General features: G+C 34.1%; 1 protein-coding gene across 1 annotated transcript in view; it reads right to left on the reverse strand.

Moving 5' to 3' along the window:
* The window catches only part of BRD10 (bromodomain containing 10), a 56,445-nt gene that overhangs the window by 15,669 nt on the left and 15,142 nt on the right, over positions 1–25,634 (reverse strand). Inside the window, exons 3-5 of the mRNA XM_067316024.1 lie at positions 21,818–23,247; positions 10,094–10,170; positions 3,894–3,983 (exon numbers count right to left, since the gene is read on the reverse strand). Coding sequence (XP_067172125.1) covers positions 3,894–3,983; positions 10,094–10,170; positions 21,818–23,247 — 1,597 coding nt within the window. The remainder of the gene's footprint in view (positions 1–3,893; positions 3,984–10,093; positions 10,171–21,817; positions 23,248–25,634) is intronic.

Raw genomic sequence — 25,634 nt, forward strand, 5'->3', positions numbered from 1 at the left:
ATTTTCTTCACAGCAAAATAAAAAGCCAGAGGGCTTCATCCTTCATTCTATTTTAAGGCAATCTCCCAGGGGTTGGCCTGCTATAACTCCATAGCTAAAAGAGCCATCATTGCATTCCACGGTGTCCAACACAGCAGCATTACAGAACAGGTTACTAGCCAGCCACCTAAATTGCTATTCTGACAACGTCGAGCGCTCAACGACAAGCCAGGGCAACAGATACACTACAGAGCCAAACACATCTATATTCCTGCAACAAACAAGACTACTTAACAGAAGCAGAGATAAAATGGTCTGCTATTTGAGTTCTGGAAGACTTTTGGCTCACCACTATACTCCGTTTCATTTGACTTTCTGAGGTAAGCTTTAAGATAAGATGTGTGCAGTCTGAGACATCCTCTTTGAGAATCACATGCAGAATGAGATAAAAAAATGGCTATATAACATTACTCTGTATACTTTCCTGCAGAGGCAGACTAAACTAAAGACTAAAATCTCCACTAGTCATAACAAACCCTTTACAACCTCAATAACATAAATAATTTCAGAAAGAAGAGTGGCAGATTCTTTGCCCTTTTTCCATTACTTTTGAAAAGGAACTGAACCTTCCCAAAAGGCTCCTCTAGAAGACTCCTCCCAAGTTACAGCATGCTATCTTCTCTTTGTCTCCCTTTCTACAGCTCCTGGCACAAAATGCATAGTGCAAGAAGAGGAAATTTTGAGGCTACCCTCAGCTTTCAAGTGGTCCCTGCCAGTGGTCTGGCAGCTAACATATGTCAGAGCTGCTCACAATGTTTTTTTTTTTTTAAACCTGGGTTAGGACAGAGAACCAGGAAGCTACAATTTCTAGCTTCTCCTCTAGCTTTAGCACATTCCTTAGGACACAGAAGCTACCCTCCATCCTTTTACTAGACAGTACACAGAGCTCAGACTTCCTCAGTTTGACTCAAGTCTCTCAAGTTCCCTTTCTGCATCTCTAGCTTTCTGACCTCCAGTCATCCACAAAATAAAAAAATACATCTGACTACCTGATCCTCTCCTAACCACCTACTACGTTTCAAGAGGGAGAGAAACTGCTTAGTAGATGAAGCAAGAGATAGAAAATTTCTTTCCAGGCTCAGATTGTAATTTGGTACACAATTTCAACTGCCACAAAACAACACTTTTCCTGACAAAAGCAGTTCTATTTTCTTCTGCCCTTAGATGTTCCCTGCTGCCCTTACAATGACCCCTCAAACTGCAGCAGCACAAGCACAAGTTACTTGTGCCACTGCATGGTAAACTGCACTAGGAAACTGATCTGGGTTAAAACTACCTCAGCAGTGGTTAGATTTATCCCAGACCATCTTCCTCATTCAGTTCACCATGCTGTTAAAGAATAAAGTTTGCTATCCTCTCTCATGGGGTGGCACAGAAAACGCAACAAGCTGCCAGGAACACAGACTGGGAACTATTTTTTGGCAGAAGCTTTGGCTTATGTCAGTTGAAAGCACATGTGAAATTGCAGCCTCACATCAGAACTGTGGCCAGGATTTGAAAGAGAAGCAGTCTGGGAAGAGGTAATACTAAGACTGATTTGAACTTTAGTTTAAAATTAAAGGATTGAGGTAAAATTACATGTTCTTCTCTAAATGGTTACTTTCAATGGCACTAAGGCAAATCTCATCATTTTTACAACAAACTCGCCAATAATCAAGTGAAAGTGCAAAATTTTTTTGGATGAATATTATTCATACCTAATTCAAAGGCATTACAATTATACAAAAGAATATGGGATCAAACTTTTTTATTCAGCCAGACAGTGAAAATCCCTTCTAATAAGTTTATTATATCATTGTTATAGGAGGAAGTGATAGAAATGCCTACATTTAAAATTACCCAAGGCTTTCCCTGTTCTAATTTGCTTGCAGCTTGCCAAACAAAGCTTGAGCCTGGGTCACTATTACTAACAAAGCCAAGAGTGATTCCATGAAGTAGTTAAGAAGAATATCATCTTTAGGTCAAAACAAAAGACAAGGTCATGAACAGCCTAAACATGAACATGAATTATCATATAAAAATGAACTTCCACACTAGGTCAGATTTCCATGGCTGAATTAAAACAGAACCTAATAGACTAGGTACTTCAGAGAAACCCAAAAAAACCCTGTTCTGGATTCTTCTGGAACAGCCACTGTCATTTCTGTTAGAGTTTATATGATAAAGAATGAAAACCTGCATCTCTTCTAGTTTTAAAATTATCTAACCTAAATACACGTGGTGTTACCAACATCAAAATACAACTCTGGTGAAACCTCATTTTATCAAGTCAAGTTTGTTGACTATTTATCTAGTTGAACTTTTTTATTTTATTTTATTTTTTTTAAGGGGAGCATGCAGTTTGCCTTCTTCATGACAATTTTTTTTTTATCAATACTTCACTGTTTCCTTACATTCACTTCTAAAGCAATTAATCCTAATCTTTTTTCTTCACATAACATTTCCATAACATAAATGTTCAGAGACCAAAAATCATGATCCGATATATTTATACAAGCACATAGGATGATTGTCCTTACCTCAGACAACTTCTGAATGTTGAATGAGTTGCATCTCAACTCCTCTGCACTTTTTTTTTTTTTAAAGACAGTATGTTTAGAACTAAACATAGTATTCCTGGTGAAGTCATGCAACTTATTTACATAATGACATTATCAGATTTCAGTCCAAAGAGCAATTATGACATATTTAGCATTTGTCTACCCTTGAAGAAGTCTTGTTGGTAGGGTTTTACTCACACTAAAAGTCTCATCTGTACTAAGATTATTGATATGCTTATGTATATACTTTTTTTGCTATTTTTTCCTCTATTGCCAACATAGCCTTTCTAATAACCTCTTTACAATCTTGTCATAAAACCAACCTGCACTTTAGCAGCTGCAAAATAATTTCAAGTGAGGTCCCTTATTACTACTTTGGATATTGTAACAAGTTTTAGGCTAAGTTTTTGCACTGAAATTGGTCTTTCAGAGTCCTAATTTGTATTTCTTTTCACCTACCACATATTTCTCCCTCATTAAAAAAAAAGTTGTTTCTGCATGAGACAAAAGACATTCACAGGAACTAGCAGCTTAATTTCAAGTATGGAAAAATGGACATTTTAAATTGTACTGTTTGTAGAAATGCCACAGAAATGCTAATCAAAGGTTTAATAAACAAGACTGGTATGAACAAGAATCAGTATTAAAAAGAGTTGGCTGCAGATGGCCATTTAAGTGAGTACTACTTTTTGTGTATTTAAAATCAGTCACCTCCTTGATGAGAATGACTCCCTCCTACAAATCCAAAATGCATTGGATTCTCTTGTCTAATGGTTATTATTTTGGGGTTTTCAGCTGCGGTATCACAGACAGGGTATATTAAGTAAAATTTGTATCTAAATCTTGGATCTAGCACCAGATAGCATGCTTTCCTGTAAGCAATTCTAATTACTTGCAAAGAAAATGGAGCTGGAATCATAACAGACAAAAGAATCTGCTCATGAGATCTGATCAGCACTGCATGCACAGATATGAGAACTCTGTCCCGTAACTGCTTGTTGGATCAAAGGTTGGCCTCAAGAAGGAACGTTCACATGATTAATAGAAATGCACTAACCCTTCTACAGTATTACCACTACCCAGGATTTACTTGGCAGTGAAAAGCTGATACAGAGCTACTGATATTATAACAAAACTGTGAACTGAGTAGTACATACAAAAAAAAAATAAAGATAAATATAGTCTTCAGGTATCAAACTTGCAAGGCTTCATACAATTACTGAAAAAGCACAAACCTTCAGGTCTAAAGAGGCCTCAGCAAATGACTGGGATAGTTTTACACCCATACAAGAGGAAGTTTTTAATGTCACATACCGATTTCTTTTTAATGTTCTCCAGATCTTTGAGTTCATTCTCAATCTTTGTGATTAAATCCCTGAGTTCATCAAGATTAGTGCAAATAAGCTAAAAAACAAATGAACACAAACATTTGGTAATATGTCACTTGGAAAACATACAAAAAAGTTAAATAAAATCTAGAGATACACACTATTACTTAATGACACCATTTGATTTTATTTTCTTATAGAAATTTTTATGTAAACACAAAAATAACCAGGACATTATGAAAGGAAATCTAATAAGAAAATACTTCACTCTTCTGATAAAACACATCTGCTTATCAGCTTCCATTTTGAAATGTAGGCATTTTCTTAAAACTGCAGTGAACACCACAGACTATCAAATTTGTTTTACATGTAGCAATGCCTCTGAACAAGTTTGAGTAGCAAGCAATTCCATGGTGAATCAATGCATGGTAGCTTTGTGCTACACTGTGTCTATAACAATTACAATTGCTAAAACTTCTACCTCAATTAAGTTTCATATGGTTACACTTACTATTCCAGAAACATAACCTAATAAATCCAGCCATTTTTATAAAATAATATGGTTTTAACAAGAGTACTATATTTAGTGTATTGCAGCTTCCTCCTATTCATGTCTTTAGAAAACATCTTTTTACATATTTCCTTTGAGAATGGACAAACAAATTTGCCAACAAATAAAAGTAATCTGTAAATTTTGGCTTACCATAATTTAGGGCAATTAAAGACTTCTTAAACTAGAAATTATTAAACTATTAGCTTTCATTCAGGTTATTGTACATTAAAACTTGTTTTTTTCTGAATAACCTTAAGTGGAAAGATTCTTTTATTACCACTGAAAACAACATTGAAATCACTTTAGAAAAATCAAATACAAACAGAACAAAACCAAAAATGCTATTATAATTTTTTTGTTAAATCAGTAATTCATAACAACATTTTTTTTTTTACTTCAATTGCACATTAAGTTTTAGATTTGGAAAAAACTCAAATAATAATAAAAAAAGATCAACCATGTTGTTTCATTATTAAAATACAGAACAGACACCTTTAGCAAAAGGCATGTATTTCAGAAACCTGTAATACATAAACGCAATTATTATTTTTCATAATGCTTGCGTATGTTTGACAGGATTGGGAAAGTGCAACAACACGAAATAAATGTTTACCCTTATCAAGTTTACAGTGTTTACATTTATCAAGCTTAAAATAGAGAATGAATGAGGAAGTTACCACCGTCTTGCTGTAGAAAATATGTGTAAAATCAACTGGCAAAAGATTTCTCTCTTGACCCAGAAAACTGTGTTACTATGTGTAACTCTCTTAGGTTCAATACTGGACCTCTGCCCTGTACACGTTCCAAATATATAAATGTAAACTGGAAGCCACATAATGGCTTGTCTTCTCCCATCTGGTCTGAAGAGAAATCTGTGATACCGTATTATTACACAAAAATGTGAACATTTGTCAGATCAAGCTCTTGACAAAAGCCAAGAAAGGCCCAGATTAAGTTCTCCCCTCTACAACTGTAATTCATCCTGTTGGCTATGTACTTGACAATTCAGTTTTTAATTGTATCACTGCTTTTTATTTTCTTCTGGAGGACCTGCTTAATTCAGTGTACCATGGATCAAAGATAAAGCAGAATTATGATGCTAAGAAGGATACTGCCCATAAAACTCTGTGCTACATGTGCTGCAGAGGTAGAAGTGGATGAACTAAGTAACGCAATAGATTGCAAGAAGGATCACTTCAGTATTACATTAGCTGAATGATGTCCTTGAAATACCAACTCTACCACAGAGCTCCTGCATGACATCAGACAACTCGTGCGGCAAAACTTTTCACAGGTCCCTGTCCTGTTTCATTTTCAGAATAGTCACTTGAGACAGGAGGATTGATCTGCAAAATTGTTTATTGTGTACCAATCCAAACTACAGCAATGGAAAAACAATATCAATATATAAAGCTAAGTTGTCTTGGGGCTGGGGGACAAAGAAAGGTAAACAAACCTCCAAGTCCCAACTTGGCATGAAAACAGGTGGATGTTTGAGCCTAATACCTGTGTGTTAATTCCTCACTGGTAAAACAAGGAAAACAGCAGCAGCTCAGCTAAGACAATTTGTTGTCAAAAGAAATTTAGTGTCTGAAACACATATTATACTGAGAGCATCCACAAAAAGGTCCAAGATAAAAAATTTGTATTTCTTCATTAACATTAGGACTTGAGATGAGGACCAATGATAACTTCTTCCCAATCAGTGTGTACCTCTGAAACTCCTTGCATTTTCCAAACATTTCCCATATTATTTATGGAAAAAAACAAGAATTTTAAGGAATGGATGAAAAGCATAGTTATTTAAAAGTGTATTGTATTTCATATGCAAAAGAGGAGTGAACAAACACAAGGATAAATAATTTAGGGATTTCCCAAATTTTAGAATCTTGACCTCGAAATTTTAACATTTTTGTGGCCAAGATTTTAGGCACAACTAAGACCTAAAAAGATCAATGAAGTTACTATCAATTTTTAAATCACTTTGGATGAAGAACAAATAACAGCTGAAACAGGCTGTTACTTTCTCACTTTGACAGGCTTAACTTATGACTTCATTTAATTTTCAATATATGGCAAAAGAATAAATAATCCCTTTATCATTTTAGGCAGAGAATTCAGAGACAATTTTTTCCCCCCTTTTAATTGTCTACTGATTTACAGTCAGTAACCACAGTAAAAGGAGATTAATTTTCTTCAGATCAATTTGATATGGAGTTTAGCAGCTGTTTCTCATAATGCGACTCCAATGTATGTTGCATACTGTTCTTTGCTCGCGGTTGTTAACTGGCTGAACTTAGATATTCAGTTTTCTGCAAGCAGTGTTGCCTAGACTCGTTTATATGTTTTACCAGGTAAGTTAACATGAATGCAAAAAGGAAGATGATAATGTCAGTTTAATCATTCTGTTGCATTCTGATAGCTCACTGCAGCTTCACATACTGCTCTTGAAGAAGATGCCTTCTAATTAACTATCATGAGAAAAAGAATCTGAAAAAGAAAAAGATGTTTCTTTTATGACTTACCAAAAGTAGTGACATAGTAGTTCCTGTCTCTAGAACACTGTGCAGTTGCTTAAAGTTCCAGGGTGTGAGTATTTCTGTTAAAGGCTATTCATGCATATGCTAACTTCAACACAGGTATTTTCAAATCAGGGTCAGAACTTACTACATATGAGTTAAATTTTCATAGGCACTAAGCGTTGTTTTTTTCAACAGAAAACAACGGAAGCTGCAGGTATTTAGTTTTCCAGTGAGTTTGAAAATTCAGTGTTCAACTTCTTCCACTAAGATGTAGTCTCAGATCTTGGTGACCTCTCAGATATCCTACTGATTACTAAAACCTTCAGGAGGAAAGACAGGAATAAGATATCTCCCCAGATTTTTGTAAGTTCCATTACAACTTGGGAGTCTCCAGTGATGTCTCAGAAATTATAAATAGACTCTTCACCACTATAAAAGAATCTAATTCTGTGGATCTATTCATAAATGCATACCTAACATACACTCCTCTAGATCACTGATGCTCCCTCTTTGGTCCCCTTCAACCAGCCAGAACTTCAGAAAAATTCTTTTTTAGCAATTTTCAGTAACTTTTATGCAATTCAGGTGAGTTATGTGCCTAAATTAGGTTATTTAGGCAATGAGTGTAAATTACTTTTATTTCCTTTTTTTTCCCCCCCCATGAACCTGCTTTATTTATTGCTGTTGTTTCCAACTGGAAAGTAATCATATATCCCCCTTTTGATATTTGTATTCATTATAGACCAGAGATTATAAAAAATGAAATTCTGCTATGACACAGATAAAAAAGCCAGAGATTTACCCCATTTCCTTAAAATGTGTATATTCTTTCTATACTTATCATACATGTAGATATATATAGCTGCATGTATATATTATGTACAGGGAAAAGAGGAAGATTTAGAAAGCACTTATTATCAAACACAAATATACTTTATTACCTGAAGTAAACTGTCTGTATAGCAGTAAATTACTGTAATTTCTTTAAGATACTAAAAAGCAACAAGAATTATAAACTTGGGACTCAGAATTTCTTAATAAATAAATAAATATAAAACAGCTAACTTGCAAAATCATGATCTATGAACCTGTCAAGTCACTTCTCAATCATTTGCATTTTCAAAATATTAAAATCATGTGTTTTTATTCTATAAAGATGACAATTTGCATCCTCAACTCTTCCCTTTTTTTTTAAAGCAGTGTTGAGCTAAGACCTTCATAAAGATTTGAAATCACATACAAATAGAGTGATGATCACCAATTTGTGTTTATTGCTTTGCTCCTGACATTCAAACTACAATAGCAGAAAAATCTGTTGTGTTCCCTCAAGCAGATCTTTACAAACAGCACTCTAAACTTTAGCATTAATTAGTACACTCACCTCTTGAATTTGTTTGTTAATAATTGATTTTAATGCAGAATTGGGGTCACTGCAGATATTAAAAGAGGTATAAATACTAATTTGCTCATCTTTAAAGTTTGATTTTGTTTTTTAGGTAAAAGATTTGTATGTAAGTATAGGATCTGTTCTTATGAAATCATGTGCATTATGGGTTTTAAAATGTGAGGATTTTTCATATTAATAGGCACAGGTATATAAAACAACTTACAGGTTTTCAAAAAGGTTTTGTTTATTAAAGAACTGGCATTTAAGAATGATTAACAGTATTCTTACAGTTATACTCCCTCTTGCATAACTCATAGGGCAAGTAAAGACTTGAGAAGCGTTATCAAATAGTTAAAATTATACTCTCACTCTCAAACAGTTACATAATTTATTAAATTTGGTCACCCAAGTATGTGGAGTAGTAAGCATAAAAAAAAGCATGCTTTATACTTCTCTAAAAGTTTTAGTAGTATTCCAAATACAAATGTTTTAATATTTGCAAATGCTTGCAACAGTCATATTAGTCTCCCCTGCCCTCTTGAAATTTATAGTTAGTAACCTCCTTAGTAAGACTGAACTGCTGGTACTAACAGATCTTAGCTTCACCTAAAACAGATCTAAAGCCCAACTCTTATCAAAAGAGGTTTTTAATCACATTTTAATTAACATAATACATAGGCTAGATATGTAACTGTGCAGTTAACACAGTTTAACTAAAAAGTGAGGCTAAGTTTTAGATATTTTTTTAGACAGAATATTCAGCAGTTTAATAATGTAAAGAAGAATTTATATCTATTAATTGTGAACATCCATGCAATGTAGTTAATGCACTGCGAAAAATACAAATTTTTAAACACTTCAACTATTTCCTGGAGTTGCCAGAAGCAGTTCTAGCACCTACCATGAGGTTATAGACAAAAGTCAATGTACGTTTAAATAGTGTCTAACCAGTTTTATCACCAGGAATTCTACTAGCTCCACCTGAAACACTACATTATCATAGAAGAAACAGATTCAGTTTGAGCATTTTACAGAATAGTTGTGATTTAATGATGGTCTACTGCAGACTGCTTTCTCAAAATAAGTTTTAAATAATCTTATAATCAAAGGAGAATTTCAATCCAAGTAAGCATACACACACAAATTGTGACAACTGAATTACTATAATACTTCTGTTATAGAATCATAAAAAAGAGATGATTTTGATAAGCACTCTCTTCTCTGGTCTAAAGGTCATGTGCAGATAAGAGGTAAAAGTTACAAACAAGATGAGCACATTAGTTTAGATTTTTTTTTTTTTTGCAAGGCCTTCAGTAAATTGAGCTAAATATTCTCAGTTCAAGGATCATAACATCACACCTCATGCAAAACCCTAATAATTTTATTCAGAAATGCATATATTTGGTAGTATCTACCTTATAAAACAGAAGAACCACTATTAGGTTTCCAAGTTTTGTGCTTTATCAAAGTCATTTGTGCTCTTAAATAATACTGGGAAATGCTATGTAAACTGCACGTAGTAAAAATGCTATAACATTCTCTACCAAGAAAAGGTGAAATGCACATTGAAGAGTATTCTAAGATTAAGCCTTTTGATCTGCTGTAACTGGAAAAAGGCAATTTGTCTTCTATTATGATTTCCAAGGTCTCTGCCAAAGACTGAAGGAGTTTAAAGACATTCAGATTTCAAGGGCTTAAAAACAGAAATCAAAAAAATCATTTACCTGAAATTCTGGTATGGTAGACTTTGTGACAGCCTTCCTCTTCTTTGTGATTGCTTTTTTAGATATCGATTTTTTTCCTTTTAAGATTAAAAGAAAAAAGCTTCATAATGTTGTTTATTGCACTTCATTAATAAAACCAAATTACATACAGCCTTGAAAGTTAAATTATAACTAACGGATGGCTGATGGCGAGTCACGTAAACATGATGAATCAGAACTAGACTCAGCAAAAGTAAACATTAAACTACAAACATATGTGCATGGCAGATTTTTTTTTTTAAACAAAAACCAAACCCATTATAATGCCCAAAACATACCACCTAAAAATTAAGACACTACTTCAAGAAATTTATCAAGTCGGAGAAGAAACATTCACACCACTGTTTTGGAAGGAGCAAAATCCAGAACTTATTCCATAAACTTAAGAAATATAGTATCTTACCTGCAAGATTTGTTCTCTGACAGTTCTGCAAGTTATCCACACACTAGGGCCTGGGACCTCTGTATGCTACAGTAAAACACACCCTCAAAGCAGAAGCAATTTCTAGAAATCCCCAAACGGATACATTGAAGTTACCAATGAAATCAGATTACCACTTCATTTATTCTGGCTGTGGCAGAACTTAACATTTCAGAAGAAAGTAAACGCCTTCCTGTAACGCCCTTTCCACCCAATTTTCTTCATATCTCAAGATACGTATCAATCATTAACTAAAACAGGAAAAAAAATCAAAATTCTTTTTTCAATTTATTACACTGTGAGGTTTTCTGAACATCTTACCTGAATCTGAAAATATCCACTTAAGAGATAGGGCACTGGGCTAGATGGACTGCTACTATGAATGTAGATCTGAAACTCCACATACTGAACACATAACAAAATTTAAAGGAGTCCCAAACTACCAAAAAAAACCCTCCCAAACCAAACCAAAACCCCTCACAGATAACAATTCTTGTAAAAGATTTTCAAAAGGGACAAAAACTATATAGGCACCAAAGCTATGTTGAAACTAAATAATTAGTAAATGAAACCAGCATGGAAGAATGTAGCATGCTATTTATCGGAAAATTTTCAAAGTACTCTCCTCAACCTATATGTAAACTCTGAACATGTAAGAGACCTAAAACTATTTGTACATTTCTTTATAGAATAGGGTTGTTTTACTTGCTTACATTTTAGAAAGATAATCCAGCCTTATATGAAGAAAAGTATCCCATTTAATTGACGTAATATTTTGATCCAGTAATTTCCTGCTTTCAACAGAAATCTATTTGAATAGATGTTCAATATTCAATAATGATACTTCAGTAGTAAATAACCTAGTTAAAAGCTTCAAACACTGTTAAAATACATACACACAAATACATTATAATCAGGTAAAATTATATTTGAAAGATCAACTGAGCATCAGCATAGGAGCTATCAACAGCATAAGAATACTGCTATATTTTTCAAGTCCTTTTCCTTAATAAAGGAGAGGTTTACAACAGGACTGAATAGCACATGTAACACTACTGTAACTACTCTGCATTTTGTAAGTTCTTGGTGGGTCATACTCTTTCCTTTCTTTACGTAAAGAGGATATGCTAGAGATGTTTTCATGCTACAGAAGAAGTGATAAAAATGTAGAAGCATGCATATTAAATCAGTGACCAAAACATTTTGATGATGTGTAAAAAAAATTTTGAAATTGTTCCATAATATCAACATTTCTATTATGTATTTCATGGATCCAGTAGGACTGAAAACTTATTTGCTAATATTGAGAACAGTGCTATCCATTAAATGGACTAAAGCACACATCTGGTATGACTTCTGACAAACCAACTCAAAAACAAGTCTGGTCATATGGTTTCTTGTTTTAACATGGTAAAAGAACTTTATCAGATAAGGATATAAAGTGTTAAAAAACAGTGGGGTTGCTAGACTGTCTAGCTTTATCTAAGAAAGATTTGAATACAATTAAAATGAAAACCATTTTTAGCATATCAGATGCTGTGTGATGCAATATACTTTGAAAAAATAGCAGTCAATGGACGTATAGTCTCTTTTTCTCAATATTCCCTTCTGAAAAACAGAAAATCAATTATTAAGAAGAATTAATTGAAAAAAGAAACATAATTCTGCCTTCACAGCAGCATCTGAACAGCATGCAGTAAGGAAGATATAGGGTAATAAAAAGAACAAGAAGAATAAAAAACTGAATAGAAGCACAAGGAAAATGAGTCTCACCTTCACTGTAAACTATATCAAGGAAAAAGTCTTTGAAAATATAATAGGACATCATAAAGGAAATTTACTAGATTACATATAGCAGAGGTCTTGCACAATTATTTCCCAGACTAACATCCTCCACAAGCTAAGAATATATCTGTACAGTGCAACATCATAATCTCTTTCCTACTTTGTGACTATACACAGCAAACATCCTATGGCACAGTCATATATCACATACTGAAGAAAGAAAACACTACAAATGTTTGCACAAAGGGACAGAATTAATGTATGCAGCAAACTAACTTTGACATTTCCTAGTTCTCAACTTCTAACTTAATATCTTTATAAAAGAACAGTTTTACATTCAAACAGAGTTGCAGCAACAGAATTAATAATCTCTTTATTTAAAAAATGTCATCTCTAGCTTCTTGTTAAATACAGAAATAATATTGCATATGTTTTCCAAGTTTTAAAGGAAATTTTTTCTTTAATAGCTTTTTAAAGAAAAATCACCAGAGATCATAAAGATGATGAAGAATGGGTTTAAAGAAATCTATTTGGTTCTTTCTGAGACAACGCAGCTGCACTGTAACACTGCACCTAAGTCCAGTTCCCAAATTGACTGAGTAATAATCTTTAATACCAAAAAATATTCAAGTTTATTTACCTTTAAAGGAAAATTCTTCAGATAAAAATCAACCAAGAATCAGATTTCTCCCTTAAAAATCTATCAAGATCTACTAGTTTAGATTCTCGAACCACAAGCAGACATGTACACCCAAAACAATCCAGGGTTAGGGATGTCATCCTCTCCTGCTGCCTGCTACTGTCTCTGCTGCATGTAGCATGGAACAAGTGGGCACCCTTTACTCATGCCACTGCAAAGCCTCGTCATTTAGCTTAAATTGCTGATGGGTTTAAGCTATACTTGCAGGCTGAGGATGGCACAGATTCTGCGTGGAGAGTAACGTTACTAAGGGGCTGAAAAAGTACCCTGAGTGGCAACTTCTAAAACCACTCCAGTGAGATCTCCTAGAGCTCTTTTGACTATTATCCTAGATGAAGGCTGTTTAAAGTGCCTTAAATCACTTCTGTCAACAAATGAAATAATGTTACGGACAGTAGCTAGAGGTATTTTGAATCATAGCACATAGTACCTTTTAGAACATACTCAGTGTACAAACACACTGAATGAATTGCTGAATTGCTGAGTGAAATTGCTGAATGAAAGCAATTAGAGCTAGAAAAACACATCTAAGAAATAATTAAAATAAACAAATTGATATGCATTATTTCTTCAAATCACCTATTCCTATCCAACATGCCCTGCTTATTTCCTACTTCTTAGTCCACAGCTTTTATTAGTCAAATTTTATAAGCTATTTAACAATAGTTTGACGCATAACGTTCCTTCCTCCCCCAAATCAGTCCAGTACAAAAACTCTCCTGGTATGGGGGGGAAATTAATAAATCTCCATCCTTAGAAGTTTTCAAGGCTTGACTAGACAAAGCCATAGCTGACCTGATATAGCATTTTTGACAGTCCCACTTCAAACAAGAGGTCAGACTAGATGACCTCTGAAAGTTCCTTCCAACCAACATTTCCTATCAAAACTGCTTTACACAGTAAACATACATTAAAAGTAAATAAATAAGAATCAGTAACTCAAGGCTGCACTACACAGATGCAAGATAAAATAGTTAATGCTTTTGCCCATTCTACTTGTTTATACCCCTCCTAACCATGAAGGAGGTAATGATTAAAACACTCCTCACCAAAACAAATTAAGACCTTCCCAAGCTAAAAAATAAAAAAGTAAAAAACAAACAAACAAAAACATAAAACAAAAAAACAAACCCCATGATCTTGAAATATCTGAAGAGGCCACTTCCTTCAATAGCTGCAGCTATATAAAAGCTGTTGTTAGGCCTACCTCCTTGAGACAGTTGCCCCTCTATCCAGCAAGAGCTACAACATTAGATTATTTTTTGCAGGATAGAGAAGTATTTATTTGGACAAGTGTTTGATAAACATTTTATAAATATTGATAAATACTGAATTATTCTGATTCTACTTTCCACTATAAAGCAATACTTGCAATTAAAGCTAAAATTTTACTTTTTTGATTTAAACTTTAATTTGAAATATAGTCAATACTTGCCAAAAAAACCCACAAACAAACAAAAAAACCCTCCCTCATCTCACTTGCCAGAATTATACAATAATGTTATTGTATAAAGAAAATAATTCTTTATTTAAAAATACACACAAAACTTGCTCATTCCTAATGATGTCTCCACACTGCCTTTTCCAACAGACTCCACACCTCACTTGGGTTTTGGGTCAGGAGGAAGAGGAATGAGGTATGAGACAGCTTACCTTGGACAGAAGTTGTGACTCTTACCTCTTTTTGTCTTCCATACTGCAGGAGAGTATTAGCTATCAGTATATTACCTTCAATACCAACAGAGAGCTGAGCTGTCCCTGAGACTGGGGAGGGGACAACTATAGCTATCTAACTCAAGAGCCCTTTTAGGGCTCAGTGAGCAAATCAGGACTGTGTAACAAATAAACAGTCCTTTTCATTCTCTGCCAGAAGATAAAGAGCACGCACACAATTATTTTTTTTCAAGCAAACTACAACAGATATGGTCATAAATTAAACTATAATTCAGTTATGTCTGGATATAGCACAAAAATTCTTCATGAATTTAACGCAATTTTCTTTCTCTCTGCAATAACATGCTACCAACTTGTACACAGAGTTCATAGCAGCATCAAGGACAAATAGTTTAATTTGTACATTTCCAGACTCACCTGCTGACACAAATCACTTGGATATTGATCTGAAACAAAAATACTGGTAAAACACACACCATCTGCAGTGAAAGACAGTGGTTATGCAGCATTTTTGCTACCATACCACTGCTTTTTCTGAATGGAGACAAACTCTGTCTCAGGGCAAGAATGCAGTATGATATGGGTCTTCCACAATTAATTAAATCAAGCAAACCCTTATTCATTTGTAGGGCAAGCTAGAAACTGTATTATGCAGGCACAAGTAACATTAACTTGGAGGATGTCCTGTCCCACCAGGTAACAGTGTTCAGTGACTGAAGAATGACGAAGAAGAAAACCTGCATGGTCAGTGTTAATATAAGCCAATAGCAGCAGTAACAGAAGGTATTAAAACGAATATGAAACAAAGACTGTTCTCAAAAAAGTCTGTTTCAAAGTATGTGAACGTTACATTGGAAGACAACTGAAATATTTCTGCTCATGTTTGAAGTAGGCTATTCAAGGTTTCATGTTTGACTCAGATCAAAGACAGTATTTTAAGTAACAAACCTAAACCAAAATAATCAAATAAACATAATTCAGATATGAATGTGTTTTACACCACTGCTGTTTAATTTTTAATGCTAAAAAGACAGCAGACACAACAGGTCAAGCAGAAGGAATCTGACTCCCCTGAATTAATTGTGTTTTGAGTTATGGACTGTTCTAGTGTCAACTCCTATGGGATTATTTTATCTCTTTGACTGGTATCTTTCACTGGTAGTTTTAAAAGCTGTGTGTTATCAATTTAATAAAAAATTAATAGTAGGTATTTATGATTATTATAAATCATTTGTTAAATTCTGCTGAGATTAAGAAAAAATCAGATCCATAGATCTTTCATATTTGTTCTTTTAAGTATTGACACAACCTTACATCTTATTGGAACACTTCTGTTCTAAGAGGTACTGAGTAGGAAAAAAACAAAACAAACCAAAACATTTTATTACCTAAGAGCTCTGAAAACAACCTCTTAGGTGTTATTTTGAACTTCAATAGGTCCAGAAGATGTTTAGCTACTGTAGTTTTTCCTTTCAAATCAAAACAAATTCCATAGATATTGTGACTGAATAGATTTTCAGGCAATTAATAAACTAACATAAAAAAACAGGGCTTCAATTCTAATTAAGAGTATCAAAAAAAAAAAAAATCCATCAGACAGATTCAGGGTAGATACAACTCAGAAAGAAGCCATCTTCAGAAACGGTTGGTTTTGCTATATGGGCTGAAGAAGGTAGAGGAAATAAGTGATCTTTCAGGTCTCTTCTATCCCTATCTCTCTATGTTTCTTTACCTCCAAAACAAAATAAAACAAAATACTAACCCACAGAAATATTCTTGACATTCATAAATTATCTGAGGGGCAATGTAACTCATTTATCAGTTATCAAAATGTAAATCATTTTGACCTGAAATCAGCAAAATTTCTGAAGATTTGGTAAAACTTTTTGTTATGAAGCATGAAACTTCAGACCTTTTACACTTCAATCTCTCCTTCAAATTACAAAGTGGTAAAATCATAGAGCATACCAATGCAATCTTTGCAGCTTATGCAACAAAGCCTCATTCCCATAGAGAAGGATGAAAAATGGTGTTTTTCCTTTTCATCATGGTAAAATAAAGTTATCTAGTCCTTCAAACTGCAAAAATTCCTGTATTTTCTCATGACTTTCTAGATGCAACTCCACTGTTTTTGAATAGAAAAGCTGACCCAAGCTTTTCTGTTCATTTGCAAGAAACATTTTATGACTTTCAAATGTTTTGCAGCTACAAAGCATGTCTTACTTTTATTTTATTCTCCTGATGTAGGTTTATCCTATCCTGATTCCAACAGTTCTTCCTTTAGAAAAACATACTGTGCAATAATCTGGAAAATGAAGTTGACAAAAGACTTCTGAAGCTTCCATACCGACACAGCATGCACTTGTTTATAGTCAAAACAGCAAAGCAGGTCTCAACAAGCGCATCAATAATGCTGACTTACAGAACAACATAGGCAAATCCAGTAAAACCTCAGTGGTACATGTTTTTGAAGACATTAATGTTGACTGACAAACACTGCATTGTGACGCACTGAGAACTTTGTTACTACTTGCAAAACAGAAGAAACCACAAGTGTTCGCAGAATACCTCATTTAATGCTTTCAACGTGGCTAATGGGCTGTTCCAAATCTAGGGGCTTAACAATACTATGGTAATAACATTTTTATAACTCTGAAGTCAAAGGTGAATATGAAACTCCCAAGGACAGTATAGCAGACACTGCTAAATTGTTGCCAGACTATAAAATTCATTCCTTTACATTCAAGCAATTCTTGATTTCATATACAGAAATAGAGAAAATATACTGTGAAATAGACTTAAAGCAGGTGGATTGCCATGAATCTTTTAGAGCATGAATATAGGGTATAAATTTTACACTGAGGTTCTTGTAGAGGAAATTGTGTCAAGAAATTATTTGAGTTCTGGCCAAGTATGCACGATATCAAAAAGGGTCTATGACACCAAACAGAGTAAGTGTTTCAATTTACAGTTACTTCAACTTCTGCTTCAGGGACATCACAATTATTTCAAGTAGCCTCTGGTCCCTCCTTCCTCCTCTCCCTAGCACCATGTATGTTTCAAACTCATCCAGTCACAAGTTCATTCATGCAGTCACAGAATTCTCACACTTTTACACTGCAATCCTTGCTGCACCTCATGATGTTGTACCTCATGATTTACCTCTGCACAGCTGTCTTTGTCCATATCCTGCAAGGCTATTACCACTGTCACAGTCCAAGTCAAGGATTTATAGCCTAATTTAACTAAAACCAGTAATAAATTACATTTAAAATGGATGCCTTGCACACTAGTTGTTTACCAAACTATTCTGCGAACTTGTCTTTTTGTCAAGGAACAATCAATTGTCAATCCTCTATAACTCATGACCATTTCGAAAGACGAGGATGCTTGCTGTGCAGATGTCTTTTCATATCTAATCTACAAGCACAGTAAAACATAAGTCAATTCAGCCCAGAATTTCATTATTTTCTGAGCGTGGAGACACGCAAGAAGCCAAAACTTACTTCACAGCACAGTTCACACTGAACTTAGATGTTCCATTACATTTATTACAACTCTGACCATTAACGCCGACACAGGACACTGTCACAGTAATAACCTTCAACTTGCTTCAAAGACAGAGATTCAATGAAAGGGTTATATCTTCCTTTTCATAACTTGTAAATCCATCTCACATCTTTGAGCAGGCCCACAACAGGGCAATGTTCTCCAGTAAGTTTTGCTCAGAATAGTTATGGGAAGTTTTCAGCTAAAAAACACACAAGCTGTCTATGTTCAAGAATGAGGTTTTTTTCAGGTACATTCTGGCCACTTTTAACAGCAATTCAGGAAGGTGCTAATCATCTTAACAGAAACATGAACAACTCAAAGTTGCATTTAGCTCCCTTACAGAACCCATAGGAAAAAAGTAATCTTGTTAAAAAAAATTAAAGAAAGGTGCTCACTTTTTACACTCCTGATGATGTCTTCTACCTCCTGTACTTTTAAGAAATGTAGTAAAAAGTGATTATGGCTATAATCAGCTTTAGATCAGCATCTCTGTGAATTTAAAACAGGTATTACCAAATCTCTTTCAGAGTTCTACAACACAGGGACATCTTTAAACTGAAGATGCAACTTAGAAAGAGCTCTATGAGAGTATTATTTAACCTTAAATATGACAAAACAGCGAGACTCAGTTTCTTTAGCATGTCATTAGCATGAAGTCATTCCACCAGTCCAAGCCTATCCATTTTAAGTAACAGCTACAGGACTAATGGAGATTTCACAAGCACAAGATGAAAAGCTCTTTCTCATAATACCGTAACGTTCTGGTGAAATCTTCCTCAGCAAGGACAAAATTTGCAGTGAAGAAGAGGTCAGAATAAGAAAAGTGATTTTCCAAAAAGTATTAACAGATAAAGGACAAGGGAGGACTAAAATAGGATCCTTTTTACAGCCCAGGACAACACTAATTCTACCTCTGCAGTGTTCTCCAATTATGAAAATACGTGTAATTAAAACCAAAGTTCACACAAACAATGACATTATTTCTCAGTAGGTACTGGTTTACAGTTACAGAAATATATTCTTAACACACCTATACAGTAATTATTTTCTACATTAAATCACCACTGACAACCTGAAGCTCCTCGTGATACAATATGCAAAGACAGGTATTCTACTGCTGGATTTACTATTCAGAAATGGAAAAACACAAATTACAACTGAAGTATTCTCACACAGGCAGAGTACTATTTTGTTACAGTAAGCTTTTGAAATATACTGGGTCCTAAAAATTCATGGGTCTAATAAAATTCAACATAAAGAATAAAGGACAATAAAAAACATATTAGCAATATCACCAAGTTTTAACCAGTTTCAACGCAGTATTCCCAAGACTCATGTAAACAAATCCAAACCTATATGCACTTCAGAAAATAAAATATGAATTTATTACAAGAAATCCCCAGAGATTTCTGTCTTCATTTTTAGTATCCAGTGCCTCATATATAAGATACAAAACTGAAAACTGACTGGAGGGAAGTTCCGTCTTGATTTCAGTTTTATTAATGAGCTTCATTTTTCTCCATGGTGTCAATTAAAAGACAGGAATTTTGAACCGAAAGAACTGCCTATATTTAGGTATTGATCTTCACCATATTACAGTGAGTGCTATTTCCACTAACAGTGCAAGATTAAGTCTTTGACCCTTCAAGACCAACAATTTTAGTCTTGAACAGATTAAAAATTAAATATTCAGAATATTAGAATTTTTTCTTCAAAATTACAATGATTTCTATAACTGCAGTTAATGATGCATTTCTCTAGAAGAGTTTAAATAACACTTAAGTATTTATGATTTAACAATACTTTAAAGTTTTTCTCTTCTCATTTTTAAAAACAGAACAATTCATAATTATAAAAAGATGATGTATTTTGAAAGATGTTATTAGGCATATAAAGTATAATGATGGAGGCTATAAAATACCTTTCCTAACTTTTATTTTGTTATTTTCATAAAATGACACACATTTTAAAAAAGCAATAATCACAATAAACATCATTCTTCCTATCAATTAACTTCAAAAGCTACTTCCAAATATTGCCATTCTGTTTTTTCTAAGCAGTAGTTATCTTTCAAAGCAATAATCTATTCAAAACTGAACACATTCTGCTGCATGAACATTGTCTATTTCATAGAAAGTAGATTTTTAAGCATGCATTGTTAAACTAGGGCTACAATTGAGATAACTACATAATTTAAATCCTTTCGCAGAAAAAATAATGAACACTGTCTTCAGTTTTTTTCAATAGTTCTTTAAATGGAGAGGCCCTTATTTTAGGCAAGGGTCATTATTCAATTTTTTTGTTGTTTTTTTCTTAAGACTGAAAATTGGTGATACTTTTGAAGAGTTAACAGTCACAAAACTGAATGTAAAATATGTCACATTACTTGTGCCGAATACCACATACATAAACTGTAGCTCTTAGTATTTATATTTGGATGTGGGCACAGAAATATTTTTGGAAAGAGGAGTTTACGACTCACAGGGTAAAAGAGATGTCTGAGTATTTTGCACAAATACTTGGGATCTAAAATTATTGTTTTATTAGCTACCACTCAAACTGTAGGTAAAATGTATTGGCAACAGTCCTCTGAATTCTTTTACCTTTTTAAAAGATGTTTTGTCACAGAGATTTTTGTTTTCAGCCTCTTGCTTTAAAATTTTGAAGGGATTTCTCCAATATTTACCTGTCAATCCACTCTGTTCTAAAATAAACCAGTTGTATCCTAACATGCACTGTTTGAAGCAGTCTGCTAAGACCTAACACATATACCTCAGCCTATGACTTAACAAGATGGCAGATCAAGTTTTAGGGTGCTTTATACAACATCAAAAAAATCCAGCAGCAACTGACAACTTGTACTGTCTTAAGCACTTTAAAATTATTTTAAAATTTTTCAGTAACTGGAAAACTTGCTGGATCAGGTATCACCTATCCGTGACCCTCAACTAGACACTGTCCACATCTGTGATAAAAAAATACCATCTGCTAAAATACTGTATTTGAGTTGTTTGACTAAGTTGGCTGAAACATGATCAGGCCCACAGTCAAAGCATTATTGTTTGGTGACCTAAGACTGAACAGTTCTAGTAAAAATGATTTTAGAATCATGACCTTATGCAATCACTCTGCATTCTCTGTAACTTGGATGAGGTAAATTATCAGAAAAAGGAGAAATATTTCCACAATTGCTATGAGAGCATGAAGCCACTTCAAGCCACACTCTCTGGAGCAGACTGGTGGGTCAGATTCATTCTCCCTAAGAATTTTTAAAAACAAACAAAAACTCCCCCAATGATTTATGTTCTCTCTAGATAAATTCTGCAAATCAGTCATGGTTTAATCAACCAATAAGCCTGTTTCATATACTTGTGTTATTGAATGGGAAACCTTTACATCAAAATTAATGTCAGAAAAGTGTAATGCAATAATGCTGTCCCATTTCACAATTTGAAACATGACCTAATCAGCTAAGGAGTCAATTTCAAGCACACAAACACATACAAAATCAGTATCTCACTAATTTTTAATATGAATAAAAATGTCAACTTACCAGATTTGTGCTTCTTGTGTTTTGCTTTCTTTTTGATGATAAACAACTTGTTCTGGATCTCAGATTTATAAGATTTGAATGAATGAAAATGAATCTCACGCTTTCTTTGTAAGTCATCAAGTTTTCTCTGTAGATTTTCATTCAAAATGTCTTTCAATTTCTTTTTTTTCTTTTTTTTCTTTTTTGCTCGCAACTTGTTAAGCTTTAGTTTCTTATTATTTCGCAGTGAGTTCTCCAACATTGTTTCTTTACTAAATTTGTGGCGATTCATGTCTGGATTGTCATTATGACTGCCATTAGTATGTATTTGGCAAGTTTTCAGGGTGTTCTCCTGGAATGAGCTGATCTCAGATTTCACTCTGGTAGCTTCAGCACAACTTTGTCCATTCTCTACAGCCCATATTTCTTCTGGGCTAAGGTGATCACCAACAGTTTCTCCTGAACTAATCAACTTCTCCAAGTTCTCTTTACAGCAAGCAGTTTTTTTGATGTCACAGACTCCTGAAGTTTTGATTTCACAGTTAAGTTTCATCTCTTCTGTGGTGACTGTAAACCTATCTGAGTGGATTTTTTTTTTTGGACAGCTAACAACGGAATCCACATTTTTGCCCAGTTCTGTCTTGGAACGAGCTATCAGCTCTTCTCTGCCACCAGAGCTGACGTCCCCATTGCTTTTGCTTATGTGTTTTACTCTCTCCAATTTGATCCGTGGTACTTTTTTTACTTTGATGGGAGGAGATGGAAATTCAGGAGCCTGAAAAGGTTTTTGTTTGTAAATCCGAACATCTGCACCACAGAACTGTGGAAAATGAACATATGCATTCTCCAGGTAGTCATAACCAAGAATTACTTCTCTGCATTCATGGATAGGCTGACCTAGCACAGCATCCTGAACATCTTTTTGTGTTTCATACACAAAGTCACAGAGACCTTTTAGTAGCCACACTTTTTGGTAGAATGGAAGTTCATGAAATGGTTTTTCCTGCAAGGGATTAACTTCTCCAAGAACTTTAAAAAACTGGGGACACAATCCAAGTTTTTCTGCACAGCTATTAGGATTGTCAGTCTGCCCTACAACAGTATACCAGTGTTGTACTTTCTGCCTAAGTGCTGCTTCCCAAGCTCTGTAAGGAAGTGTTGGTCTTCGATGTAAGGTAGATCTGCGATGAGGAGGACTTAACAAAGAAGTCATTATTTTAGATAAAAAAGCATTACACTGAGGCATTAAAAGACAACGTTCCAATTCATAGAACACTATTTCAGGTAAGTTTAAAATCTGCTGTGCTAAACAAAGGAAGTGACCAATAGCTGGAATCTCCCACATTGTCTCCATCCTTGTAGGTGCTGCTTGAGCTAAAAGTGCCTTTTCCCATTCTTCTACTTCTTTCTGACTAGCTTCTTCTGCTTCTTTTCTTTCTTGTTCTTTCAGCCTATCGAAAGAAAGTTCACGAATATTCAGATATCATGTGAACTAAAAGAAACAGTGATGGAAAAAATTAGGACTACAGCATGAAATACATACATATCTTAAAGTAACAAAGAACACAGCATAAAAAAAATGTAATTTTTGTCTTATTTTATATTACACAGTGCATCATAGCACCAAAACAGGAAATTAGATTCCCTTATTTCTCATCACAACTAGTTTAGGAAAGTGAAAACAGAAGAAAAACTTGACAGATACCAATAGTTTGGGGGTTTTGAGTTTTTTTTTTTTTTTTAATGTATGTTCCCCCACCCCCCCACCCCTACTTTTCAGCACTTATTCAATATTTTTACAGTCCTGAACCAAACAACAATGCTTTTGCTAATCAACTACCCATATGAATATCTCTTAAATAGCAGAGAAATCTCATTTTCAAACTGTTGTGTCACCTACCTGGTAACTCCCTTCTTTGCTACAAGTACACATGCCTAACTAAGTGCCTCACTTATTTACAAAAGCCCTTCCCCCTCCCACCCTTAGGTGGGTTACTAGTAAGTGCACAATGGTGGTCAAAAAGGAAACAAATTTTAGGATGCATGAAGAATGTGATGGAAAATAACACTAAAAATAAAATGTCATTACATTAATAAATGGTTTACCCTCACCTGGAAAACTGTATTCAGTTCTGGTCCCCCTATCTAAAAAAAGGATAGAGCAGAAATAGTGGATATTCAGAGAAAGATGTTATTAATAATCAGAGGCCTGTAAAAAATTCCACAGAAAGAGAGGTTGAGAAACCTGGACTCTAGACAAAACACTAGCAAGAGGAAACATGACAGCAGTATACAAAACTATCATGAAGAGGTATTTTAGACTGGGCACCTCAGTTTACTTTTTTAGTAAATTCATTGTAAAATTCAAAGGCAACATATTTAAGAGGTGGAAATGCTTCCACTTCAGATCAATCACCTTTAGCTTACTAGCTAACTTACTAGAATACAAGAAATGTTAAGTTAGCTCCAAAATGAAAAATGAGACATCTCTAAGGGTCACTAGAAATGGAATGGATTTTTCCTTAATGTTTCAAGGATAAACAAATATTTCTGCCTCAAGGAAAGAGCAGACAGGAAAATTTTTTCTGGAAAATTTTCACAGCTTCCCCCCCCCGAAGCTTCTACCAGTCACTGGTGTAGACAGATCACTGAGGTGATCTAATACTGGAAATCAGATTGCATTATTTTCAGATTTTCAAATTCTTTCTCTTCATCTATAAATAGCAAATAAATGCTATGTATCAATTCAAAGCATCAATGCTTTCAAATTCAGCCAAAAAATAAAATAATATTAAAATCTTTTGACAACATGAAGCTAAAAATGGCCTTCTAGCATGAAGAATGTGCATTTGAAAGTATAAAGTAATGTTTAGATATCTCAATAATATCAAAAAATGTGACAAAGCTAGCCTAAGCCACATTTCGGTACTGGTGCAGGAGAAATACTCCATGATCACAAACTATCATAATTTGCATCCTTTCTATGTGGGTAGTTAAGATGAGATATAGTAATAAGATCCCAGTGAGAGTTTCATCTGAAATAAATAATTAAAATAAAGTTCAAGTGGCTTGTTACCATATCTTGAACAAGAATTTTTAATATCATATATGTGCACGCTTGTTATTTATGTACCTAACAAGAACAGAAATACAGATTCATGCAAAATAATGCAAATACAAACAGGTCAGTCAATTCTCAAATCAACTCTCCCAATGCAACACTAATTTAACCGTATTATGACTGTGATCTAAGGACAAAAATCCCATTTGCCAACATCCCATTTGAACAATCCAGTAAAGTCAACAGGACTACTTGCATAGGTAAAGTGAGCAATTCTTTTATTCTGACTTTTGTCCTACTTTCCAATGTTTTAATATTGCATTACTATAACAAATGAAAAATGCTCTTACAAATGTAGCAGGAGAAAAGAAAGAAGGTAAAAAGTGTTCTAGAAAAAAAAAAAAGCTAAGCACTCCTGAATTCTACTGTTTTTTCCCTCTTAACTGTACAACAGACTTCCAGATGCCCTGCTGCCCCCAAAGAGTGTGAGTACTTTTACAATAATATGTGAATAAGTTTTAATATCAATAGGTATACACTGACATAAAACATATGTAGAAACAATTACCTATTTTAGCATAGTTAACTATAAATGTAGGAGGTAAATGATACAATCTTCACAAACAGTTTCACCATCAATGTTAAACTTAAATTAAGGTAGAACTCTCAAAATAAACAGAATATTCTAGACAGACCTTTGCCTAGAGCGTCACAAAATGGTATTCATTATGTTACTTTTTTAGACTGTTTGGAAAAGCAAAACATAAGTTATTCCAC

This window comes from Apteryx mantelli, chromosome Z (genome assembly GCF_036417845.1).
Source record: "Apteryx mantelli isolate bAptMan1 chromosome Z, bAptMan1.hap1, whole genome shotgun sequence".
Lineage (NCBI taxonomy): Eukaryota > Metazoa > Chordata > Aves > Apterygiformes > Apterygidae > Apteryx > Apteryx mantelli.